Raw genomic sequence first — 12,314 nt, forward strand, 5'->3', positions numbered from 1 at the left:
AACTTAGTTCCCAAACACTCTTGAAACTTAGTCCAAAATCTTGAGTTGAATCTTGGGTCTCGGTCTGATACGATGGACACGGGAACTGCATGTTTGGTTACGATTTCATCCAAATACATTTTAACCAACTTTTCCAAAGAATATCTTTCGTTGATAGGGAGGAATTGTGCTGACTTGGTCAATCTGTCAATGATTACCCAGATATCATCATGATTCGACTTTGTCTTTGGCAATCCTACTACGAAATCCATTGCAATCTCTTCCCACTTCCACTGTGGAATCTCCAAGGGTTGCTACAATCCACTTGGCCTTTGATGTTCTGCCTTTACTATCTGACATACGTGACATTTGCTAACCCAATCCGCAATCTCCTTCTTCATTCCTGGCCACCAGAAGTTCTTCTTTAAGTCTTGATACATTTTGGTACTCCCAGGTGAATATAGAACCTAGAATTATGAGCTTCTCGAAAAATCTCATTCTTCAATTCAATCACATTGGGAATCCATATTCTTGAAGAAAACCTGAACATACCTTTTGCTATCCTTTTGATTACAAACTTCTTCTCCCATCAAACCATCCAATCCTATATTCATAACTTCCTCTTGACACTTTCTTATTCTTTCCATCAATTCTGGCTGAAAAGTGATTTCATATAATTGCTCTTTGTTACCTTCTAGCACTCGAACTTCAATTTCCTGCTTTTCCAATTCCTTTGCGATTCCTTCAGAACTTAATCTCATTCAATATTCCTTTCTTCTTAAGGCATCTGCTACTACATTGGCTTTTCCCGGATGATAGTTGATGGAACAATCGTAGTCCTTGATCATCTCCAACCATCTTCGTTGTCTCTTGTTTAAGTCCTTCTGGGTGAATATATACTTTAAGCTTTAATGATCCGTGTAGATGTCACACTTCTCTCTATACAAGTAATGCCTCCATAGCTTCAATGCGAATACTATTGTTGCTAACTCCAAATTATGCAACTGGGTATTTCTGCTCATGGGGTTTTAACTGCCTGGATGCATAAGCAATAACCTTATCATGTTGCATTAACACACAACCTAAACCTTTTAGAGAAGCGTAAATGTAGATCACGAAATTCCCTGTTTCATCTGGTAATGCTAACACAACTGATGTCACTAATCTCTTTTTGAACTCCTGGAAACTTTCCTCACATTTCTCGGTCCAAAACTTTTCCTGCTCAGCTTGGTCAATGGAGTTGCAATCTTGGAAAAGTCCTTCACAAATCTTTGGTAGTAGCCTGCTAGTCTAAGAAAACTTCTAACTTTTGTCAAAGTCTTCGGTTGTTCCCATCTGGATACAGCTTCAATCTTCACGGGATCTACTTTAATACCATCCTTACCCACTATATGACCCAAAAGCTGAACTTTTTCCAACCAAAATTCATATTTCGAAAACTTAGCGTACAACTGCTTTTCTCTCAGCCTTTTCAGAGCAATCCTTAGGTGTTCGGCATGGTCATCCTTGGTCTTTGAATAGATGAGGATGTCATCAATAAATATAATAACAAACTTATCCAAGTATACCTTATACACCCGGTTCATTAAATCCATAAAAGCTGTTCGTGCATTAGTTAATCCAAATGACATCACTAAGAACTCATAATGGCCATACCTAGTTCTAAATGCAGTCTTCAATATAACTTCAGGTTTAATTTTCAACTGGTGATAACCCGATCTTAGATCAATCTTCGAAAACAACATGCTCCTTTAAGATGGTCAAACAAGTCATCAATCCTGGGAAGAGGATACTTATTCTTGATGGTTAACTTATTTAGTTCCCGATAATCAATACACAAACCTCAAGCTCAGGTCTTTCTTCTTTACAATAACACTGGGGCGCCCCACGGGGATACAACTTGGTCTAATTATCCTTTTTTTCCAAAAGTTCCTGAAGTTGTTAAGCTAGTTCCTTCATCTCTACTGGGGCCATACGATAAAGAGCCTTTGAAACTGATTCTGCTCCAGAATTAGGTGTATAGAGAATTCAATCTCACGATCGGGTGGTAATCCTGGAAACTTGTCTGGAAAAACATCTGAAAATTCACTAACTACTGGAATCTATCCAACTAGGTGCCTTTTGCTTAGTATCCATAATATGGGCTAAATACGACTCACATCCTTGTCTTAACAGTTTCCTTGCTTTCAGCACCGATAGAAAATTTCTTTTCATGTTTCTGTCCTTTGTAAGTTATTCTGATATTCTCTTTCGTATACAATAAAATTTTCTTTTTCTTACAATCAATATTTGCCTTATACTGGGACAACCAATCCATTTCTAGAATCACATCAAATTCTCCTAACTCAAAGGGTATTAGGTCCACTGAAAAGGAATGCCCATAAATTTCTAATTAACACCTAGGGAAAAATTGGCATACTGAAACTTTATCTGATTGGCCATTCTATGGTCAAGGGCTCAGTTAAATCTTCCAACATTAAATCCATATTATCTACCCATTCTTAGATATAAACGATTTGGACGCTCCTAAGTCAAACAAAACTTCAACAGGCACGAAATAAGATAAAGCATACCTGTAACTACATCTGAATCCTGAGCATAAGATCTCTTGGTCATCTTGAAGGTTCTGGCTCTTATTGTGCTGGTTGTCGGTCCCTGAGATACACTACCTCCTACGCTTCCCTGAGTAACAATTTTGCAGTTTCTGGCAATATGTCCAACCTTTACCGCACTTAAAGCAGGTAACTCCGGGGTTCTCTGAATTACATTCTGACGCATAATGGCCCTTTTGATCGCACTTAAAACACTAGACATCCTTTCTGCATTGACCACTATGCCTCTTACCGCATGACTTACATTCCACGATTGGCTTGGTTGACTGAGATGGGGCAGAAGCAATTGAGGTGACACCTGAACTCGTCTGGGAAAAACCTTGTCTCCCGAATTTCTTGTTCCTATTACCGGCCAAATTTCCTTGGGAAATTCTGACTGGACTCTTCTCGATCTGCCTTATCAGCACCACTATCAAACTTCCTCTTCTTATCACTTCTCTCCTTGGAGGCCAACTTCTGATCACTTTCACTAACTAAGGCGGCCTGAACTATAGAGGTATACGTCTTGAGCTGCAAAGCCACCACTCCACTACAAAATTCAGGCTTCAATCCTTGTTGAAACCTCCTAGATTTTTGAATCTCAGTATTCATATATCCAGGGGCTAATCGGTCCAATTCCGTAAACTTGGCCTCATACCCAGTCACACTCTTCTCTCCTTGCTTCAATTCCAAAAATTCCACTTATAATTGACTCTATAAACAATTCGGAAAATACTTTTCTAGGAACAACTCTGTAAATCTGGCCCAAAAAATAGGACCTTCTCCTTCTAGTACACGAATGGATTCCCACCAAAAATTTGCTTCCCCCTTGAGAAAATAACTAGTATAATTCGTCTTAGAATCCTCACTGACCTGAATAAAGGTAAAGGCTTTCTCCATTCTTAAGCTAAACTCTAGAGGCATCGGGTCTACCTCGCCCTTAAACTTTGGGGGTTTTGACTGACTGAACGGACTTGAAGCTAACGGTTTGGTTTTGGCTCTTTCGGTTGGGTGCTACTGAAGTTGCAAACTATTGTTGGATTTGTTGGTGTGTTGTTGAATGAATTGCTGTTGTTGTTGCTGTTGTTGCAGAAATTGTTGTTGTGCTGCTGGAAATTATTCTTGTTGCTGAGCCATCTAATTAGACTATTGGCACAGCAAATCTAGCAATCCATCCATGGCTGGGCCCCCATCAGTGTTCCTGCTAGAGGAGTGGATGGGATATTCTTATTGGGAGGCATTCTCCTGAAACACAATAAAAAGATTTTATATGAAAATTGGTGCCCACGTTGTAGCAACCATTTTTATGCATCAAGAGATGCTGCCACAATAACATATTCCCTTCCTTATTTACTTGGGGTCCATCATGATGCATAACAAAATTTAACAAAACCAGCAACAAATATAACAATAACGTTAACAGTAATAACAACAGTGCAAAGAAAATGAAACCAACAAACAACTGTATAATAGGAAAACTACAATACAATAATAGTACAAATCCATCCAACAACTACAGTGCAATACTAGAAATAAAACCGAGTATATAACAAAAATGGATGTCATAGCAGCCTCCGCCTACTACAAACCAGCAACATAATACATACATAAAGTAAACAACTACAGAACTCCTATAAACCAACTACGAGCTTTGTATCTCGCTGCAGAAACTCTGATCTAACCACTGCCACTTCGATAGATTCTAACTCAAATACCAACCAGTTCACTAGATCTGGTACTGAACGCCCTGAACTCTGAGCTAATGAAATAGTCAATGGACCTAGCTCTCTCCACAGCAGTCTGAGTTAGGGATCGCACTCCCTCCTGAACATCGGGTGAAGGGGCAGGGATGCCCTGAAAAGTTCCAACTAGTATCTGTTCAAGCTATGCAGCTAGTCCTGGGCTCTGCTCTCTAATGAAAGACTGGTTCACCGCTCAGTGAACATGGTAGGGGATCGGGGAAGAAGCACCTGAAGGAACAGATGGAGGGACATGAGGTCTCGAGGTGGAAGAACTAGGACCACAACCTGGAGGGAAATCCCTAACAGCAGATACTGACATTCGTACCCAACGAGGACGGGCACTAGGTCCTGACATACCTCTCGGTGGAAATGGGGGAACTGGTGGGGGAGACAAGGGAGTCTCCTCAGCTATAACGTCCAGAGTCCTCTCAGAGTCTGAACTATCTGAATCTGGCCTGTTCTCCAGGGATGGAGAACTGGAAATCACTATAGGCCATTACCAACAATATAAATGTACAAGAAATACACAACAAGGTTAAGGCAGTTCTATCAAAATATCAATAGATGTTAGGATAACGCCGACGAAACCCTCGACTGATCTTAGGGCTGCTCCTTTAATGAGTTGCTGACTCACATTTTAGGACAGACTTCCTATACCTTTTTGACTCAATCATTAACCTAAATCAGGGCCTTGAACCTGTAGCTTTGATACCAACTGTGACGGCCTCAACCCCGGGGTCAGTGGCTATCGTCACTAAAATATAACAAACCACGAATATAAACTACTAATTAAACATTATTATATAAACACGACCCCAAACCAGGATCAAATACAGGTTTAAGTATATTTAGGTTACAACACTACAACTAACTTATTTCACAACCGGACACTCTAACTTATTAAAACTCATCAGACCTCAGGGTCTGATACAAACTACCTCAGAGGTCCCGGGATCGGAGGGGGATGATACCCTATTCTGCCATGGTCTGACTGGTCTTCTAGACATCTGCAATATATAAATACAAAACAAGCTACAAGGGTGAGCAATCAATTGCTCAACAGTACCACTATATGAATAATAAGTAAAGCAGTGTATATAAAAACAGTTTAGGAACAGAAATCATAACTCGTTTACGAAAACAAGTAAAACAGGTATAAACTGGATATCAATAAGCATGCTCTGTAAAAAAATATCCATCGTGTGCTGTGCATAAATACTAGAGTCCAATTTAGCATGCTATTTCCATTTCCAAAACCACTGTTCCATTACAGGAAACATAAATCATCTGTTTCGTTACGGGAACCACTAAACCAAATCAGATATAATTGGACGAATCCTAAGGACAGCTGATCGTCTATCCCACCACAACCTGTTCCGGACTCAGAGATTAGCTAGGTCTCTGTCACGCTGGACTAAGCAGTTTAAATCAGGCGCGCAACGGACTTAGCCACTTACGCAAACCCGCTGGGCCGTTACGGTCCTCTTATGCAACCATACAATATCTGATCCGTTTTATCCAGTTTCTAAAACCATTTATACCTATCTCTTTTAAATAATTATATCACATCACACTTTCCAAAACCTTTCCAATTTTAATCACAATCTAGAGATAGGCATTTTCAGAAGTTACTTTTCCCGTAAAACTTAGGTTAGTAAAATATATTTAAAACGGGGGATACGCAACTTAAAGCGTTCTGTTCCAATACATAAATTAAATGAACAATTATTCATGTATACTGAGCTGTAAAAGATTTGTTCAGGGGTACTTGCCTTGCAAAGCTTTACACTAACACTAGCTTGACTCTAAACCAACTCAACTACTGGGTCCTTCGACTTAAATCTACAGAATTGAAACAATCTAGGTTAGACAACCAGTTATACTTGACATATCCTCACTAGAAAGTTACCCAGCGATAACGATTCTCGACTCGTACATATTTATATAATATTGTACACATAATAATATTACACGTAACAATTAGGGCTCGATTTGTATTTATTCAGAAAATATATTCGATTCGTATCTAACAGTAATTTTCTGGATAATTTGGACAACGACTCCTCTATTTATAGACCTACCCATCGAAACATCAATCGACGTCAATTTTCCGAAAAATCCAATTCACACTTTATAATCCACTACGACTCGTCACATAATATTCATTTACATTCCAAAATAATTTATATGATTTTTTTATTTATTTAAAATATTTCGAACTCAGATAAAAATCACCGTCCACCGTCCGCTCGTATAAATTCATCGCGGACGATGGCCAAATTTATCGGTGCATGAAAATATTCGGGTGTCCGCATAAATTCTATCGATTATCCAAAAATATTTCCCGCGTGAATTATAATTTAATATCATGAATTTTTAAATCAATAATTTCCCTGCAATTAAAAAAAATCAAAAATTAGACTACGGCAATCCAGTTCAGTAGAACACATACACGACCCAACATGCCCAACACAAGAATCCACAACAAGCCCAATAGAATCTAACAACAAGAAAGCAAAACACAGCCCACACAAATCACTGCACACACGATACACGCGCCACTGCGCCGCACACACACACACTTTCGCACACACACATAAACACACACACCACAATACATATATATCAAGATACAATCTGAACCAGCCAAGCCAGAAGAAACTCAAGCGGCGGCTCACCGGAATAAGAGAAGCGGGGCGACGAACTCACCATAAAAGGACACCGGCGGTGACTGAGCAGCCAAAAGAGAGAAAAGAAACGAAAACAGTGGGGATGGGGAGGAGAATAATAAAAGAAAGAAGAAAAGTATAGGAAGAGAGAGGGAACAGTGAGCGAGAGATTGAGATTGACAGAGAGACAAGAGAGAGCTACAAGAGATTGAATGAGAGGAAGATGAGTTTATTTGTGCTAATTTTTAGACTGACACATAGAAACAATTGCTATGACTCACCAAAAAAGGGATCTCTGAATATAACACGTATCAAATACTTAGATTGAATTAGTACACGGGTCTTTGGCTGGCATTCTGTAAAATTTCTGGTTTGTTATCTATCAATATAATAAACCAGCGGCGCGATAAAATTTCCATGAAAAATTACAAATAAATTATCATAATTCTCGGGGTATTTAAAAGTTAATAATTTTTTTTTGTAATTTTTAAACCGTGTTTGAAACGCAACTCATACCCGAATTTAGAGATTTAAAGAAACAACGCGCGGTAAAATTAGTCCCAAAAATTTCCAAAATAATTTTAAACTTCTCAGAATATTATGAACCTAATAAAATATGAATTTCATAATTTTTGAGAAATTCTAGATTAAATACTTATTTTTTTGAATTAAATAAAATCAAAAAATCATTTAAAGAAAAATATTTAATGAAATATTGATTTCATTTTATTAAATCCCAAAAATAATTATTGAAATTATGAAATCATGGAAATAATTTTAGAGACAATCCAAATTTTTTTAAAAATAAATTTTCCATAAACTACTTTTTAAAAGCGAAACAAGAATAATATGGTTTAACAAACAATCACACGAATAGTCCAAGCAACCCAACACTCACATATAAATAGTAATAAATAAAGCACATATATCAAAATTAATATAAATTCTTTATTTAATTAATTACGCAATAATTACATGTTTAAATATTATAAAAAAATACGAGCCGTTATAGTACCACACAAACGCTTTTCTTGAAAGAGTGATGTGCATTAGCACCCGAAAAACTCCAACTCTACCTCTCTTCCTCTTTCTGCTTAAATGGCTAAAGTTTTGTAAATCATGTATCCTTATTTATAAATCAGCCCTCAAAGAGTTTATATAGAAAGAAAAATGAGTTTTCTAATTATAATCTAATTATAATTAATACTAATCCAAAATCCCAATTTATTATTTAATTAAGTCACACTTAATTAATTAATAACTTATTTCAGAATTAGTTTATGTACTCTATTTATTTAATTAATTAATTAAGTCACACTTAATTAATATCATAAATAAAAAATTACTTATTTAATTTAAATTCATAATTTAAATCATTTCTCCTTCAAGCGTTCTTTGTGTGTGACCTTGTAGGTTATTATCCCGTTGGTAATAATTTTAATATCTCATTTTGAAATTATGAACAATGAGAGGCATCGAGTAATACATCATTGTTGCCCAAGTAATAATAATTTAATCGGTGATTCGATTAAACCTTTCGTGATAATATACAATGTAATATAATTCCTATAACCAAATATTATAGATTAAATTAGATGCATGTAATGTGTCATCCTCATCATAGTTTAATCCAAGTTTCTTTGATCAATGAGTAGACTATCATATCAAATCAACATTTGAGTGTGGCCACACATTTTATAGTCTAGCTCACACAGGAGGTCAATAATATAACTTCTAGAATAGGAGGGTAAATCTAATCTAGAACATTCATATTTCTCATATGATTTATATTATACCTGAAATACACTTTTATCATTACCCGGTTAAAGGTAACTTTTAATGTAATTAAAGTACATTAATTCTCGTATAAAATATAATGATTTCAAGTCTAAGGACCATTACATCATTATCATAATGAGAATTACTTATGACATAACAGACATGTAGAATTTCATATTGGGTCCATCCATCACCATGTACATTTACATCTCCCTGTGTTTTTGACTTTAGTATCACTATACCTATAATCAATGATATGTGATCTTCAGTCAACAAACACACCAGTCTTAATGCATTATTATTATCCCTTAATAATAATACTCAACTAGGGACTTTAGGAATATTGATACTATTCTTATAATCTCATTTATTAATCTAACATTTACATCGCAGTAAATTAAGACATAATAATAATTTTTAAAGGGATTAATCGATAGAACATAAACATTAATATTCAAATATCTTAAAATAAAATATTATAGTGTTGTCGCTAGGGCACAGACACTAACAGAATAAACTCATAATCTGTAGCATCAGGACTGAAAGAAATTATCTTTGAACCAAGTTGTTCAACAATTTGTGCTCCTCCCTTAGGCAAGTCAGCAACTGAGTCATCCTTCAATATGTATTTTGGAATTAACTTGGATTTAGCCATACCTTTCTGCTTCTCATGAACTAGGCCTTGAATTTAGACCATCTTCAATGGTTGCATTTTTGACAGAGAGCATGTAGACAAAATATTCAAGTTCCTGCCAGGATTTGTTCAACATTTATTCCTGTGACACTCTCATCCTTTTTCTAGACTCAAGAAAATATATTATCTTTTTCTTAGGCTTGTCACCATCAAATTTATCAAGAACAGTTTAAACACAGATTATCTTTTGTAAATCTTAGAGTTTAACATCTTCACCTATTCCAGTCAGTGAATTTATGTCTTTTATCTTCAAGGCATCTCCTTTTTAAATCCTAGCCTTCTTGTAACCAAGACCACCTCTTTGATAGCCTTCCGTAGCTTGAGATCCTCCACTGTAGATATTTTTGAATATACCAATATCTCTGTCAGGAGTAGAAGTCTTGTCTTTCCATAAGAGTTTCTTCTTATGCTCAAAGTCTGATGCCAATTTATCCATAGGTTTAGGAGTAACACATCTATTAACATAGTCATACCAACTTTTATTTATTCCAACCTTATTGTACATGATGTACCCAATATCTTTGTTGATTTTAAATTTAAACTTGGATGGCTTAAGTATTCTCTTAAAACTTGGTCTTTCAAATCTTGATATTCTTTCAACATGAGTAGTATCAGAGGTTGACTTAATAGTGGCATCGACTTTTATTTGTGTGATCTCAACATGAGCTGTGTCATTGGTTGAGATATGCTTTGTGATAGTTTTCTTTAACTTGAGCACTGTCAGAGGTTAACTCTATCAGTTGTTGAAAACTTAGAGTAAGCACTTAAAAATTCCAGATTAATATTCGAAGGTTCAAAAACTTTTTTCCCCTTATACCTTCTATCAGCATTTAGAATAGCTTGGGACCTTAAAATAGGTCTTTCAACATTTGAGGATTGACTGACATCTTTAATTACCATCCCACCTTTAGGTCTTTCTACCTCTGGGAAATCATTATATACTAAATTAGTATCAGTATTTGCAGTTTCAGCTTTTAGCATCTTGAAATTTTCTTCTAACTACCTGGTCTATTCAATATCAAAATCTGGACATTCTCTCTCAAACATTCTTCTGGCTACTTCAGCATCAAATGCTAGAAATTTTGGATCTTTGTAATGTAGAGTTATCTTTATGCCTTTACATTTTAGAGTCCGAAAGAACTAACTAGTTTCAGCACCAGCTTCTATCTCCATACCAGCCTGGTCTTCATCAGCATTTGTGACTGTTAGAGTTTGCTTCTCAGTTGTAGTAGTCACAGTTGTAGTCAGCTATTTTACTAGCACAGTCTAATAGACTTGCTATCTTCCTCTACGAACACTTCTTCCTCCACCTCTTCTAGATTGGTTAGTAGTTTTTGAAACTTAACTAGATCCAATTAAATCTCCCATCTAATCCTAGGTGCTTTGCCTCCCTTATTCCCTCCATCGAGAACATCATCCATATCATCAATATTTGACTTGAGCTGTTGCATTTAGATTTAGTAATTATCTACCACTTTTGGGCTCATCACCAAGCAAGAGAGAGATAATAAGCTCTAGGAACTCCTGAACCTCATCAAATTGCCCAGACATCTTGGCTTGAGTAGCTTCCAACCTAGCTTGATTAGATTCAATTTTATCTTGTCTGGAAATAAGAGGCTTTAACTATATTTGGACTTTAAACTTACTCTTTGTCTTGGCTTCATGAAAAGAGTTTTTAAGTTCATCTATCCGAGCTTGAGCCTTGACCTGAGTTGAGTGAATAGACTTGGCCATGAGAGCAGAGGCTTTTAGATGACTGAAGATATCATGATATATGATTTGTCTCTCAGCCCTCTCCAAATGCTGAGAAGTATGATTAACAGTATCAGGATAATTTAGATCCTTCCACTTAGAGAACCATTCTTCCTCTAAGTACTGTTGAGACACTCCAAGAACTCTCTCAGCCATTTTTGCTTTTTTCCCCTCTCAGGAATGTCATCGGGAAAGATGGTGTCATTAAGATCTTCATCATTCTTATCATCATTCCCAGAGTGCAGAGAAGCTTCATCGTCAATAATTGGTTCTTTAAACTTCTGTACTACTTTTCCTTCAGCATAAGAGTTTAAGATAAGATCATCAATAGATACTATATGACAACTAACAGCTTCAGAAACATCCATGTCATCAACATTTTCAGCACCATCAGTGGTGTGAAGCTCAATCCCTTTAGGAATATAAAGCAAGAGAATGTGAACATCAGTATCTACTTCCAAAACCTCTGTAGCAGTAAAATGTGCCGGGGATTCAAGAATTGAAGCAGATTATTGAATTTCAGCTTTAGAGTGGATTATTTTACAACTTCTATTAGCAGTAACAGGGATTGTAGATAGTGGAGTTGAAAAATGAATGGACTATTATACTGTCTCAGTCACAACATGTATTAAAACAATGGATGATGTGTAAATTGGAGTGGACTCCAGTGAAATGTCAGTGTTTATACCTGTAAGGAAAATACCAGCTTTTGCACTAGATGCATTAGAGTGTTTCTAAAGGACTACTGGCTATAAGTCAGCACCTGTGAGCACCTAAAATAGTAAACAGGTAACCACTTAAATCTATATATGCTTTATAAGTAGTCCCACTAATTCTCACACCACTCATCTCTTGACTTTTAAGAGTCAGAGTTTTCTCACTAGGATTAACTAAATCCTGACACTCATCTACCTCTCTCATTTTGCAAGGTTAAGAGCTTGCCTTTCTGAATTTCTGTTTTTAAATCTTTTCTCATAATCTCACCAGAAAAGCTCAGATATTCATGTCCTAAAAAAATAAGAGGTGACCGAGAAGAGTTAGATATGGTCACATGAACAGGGGTATCCCTAGAGAAAGGATTGTTCATGGTCATCCCATCAGTATTTAA

At 36.3% G+C, this 12,314-nt stretch overlaps 1 protein-coding gene across 1 annotated transcript; it reads right to left on the reverse strand.

Annotated features, from left to right (window-relative positions):
- Positions 1–1,139: 1,139 nt before the first annotated feature.
- Positions 1,140–3,470, reverse strand: LOC141702773 (uncharacterized). Its single transcript, XM_074506387.1, has 5 exons — positions 3,444–3,470; positions 2,941–3,251; positions 2,553–2,857; positions 1,956–2,044; positions 1,140–1,490 (listed from the first exon to the last, which is right to left on the reverse strand). The coding sequence occupies exons 1-5, from the start codon at positions 3,468–3,470 to the stop codon at positions 1,140–1,142; spliced, it is 1,083 nt and encodes a 360-aa protein (XP_074362488.1).
- Between the last annotated feature and the right edge of the window lie 8,844 nt (positions 3,471–12,314).

The sequence above is a fragment of the Apium graveolens genome, unplaced genomic scaffold (genome assembly GCF_009905375.1).
Source record: "Apium graveolens cultivar Ventura unplaced genomic scaffold, ASM990537v1 ctg5675, whole genome shotgun sequence".
Taxonomy (NCBI): Eukaryota; Viridiplantae; Streptophyta; class Magnoliopsida; order Apiales; family Apiaceae; genus Apium; species Apium graveolens.

Coding starts and splice junctions, on each gene's coding strand:
- LOC141702773 (XM_074506387.1), bottom strand. CDS start 3,470: ATGGAGAAAGCCTTTACCTTTATTCAG. Junction 3,252..3,443: donor AAGCCTTTACCTTTATTCAG/GTCAGTGAGGAT, acceptor TTGGAATTGAAG/CAAGGAGAGAAGAGTGTGAC. Junction 2,045..2,552: donor GGATTCAGATGTAGTTACAG/GTATGCTTTATC, acceptor ATGTTTTTCCAG/ACAAGTTTCCAGGATTACCA.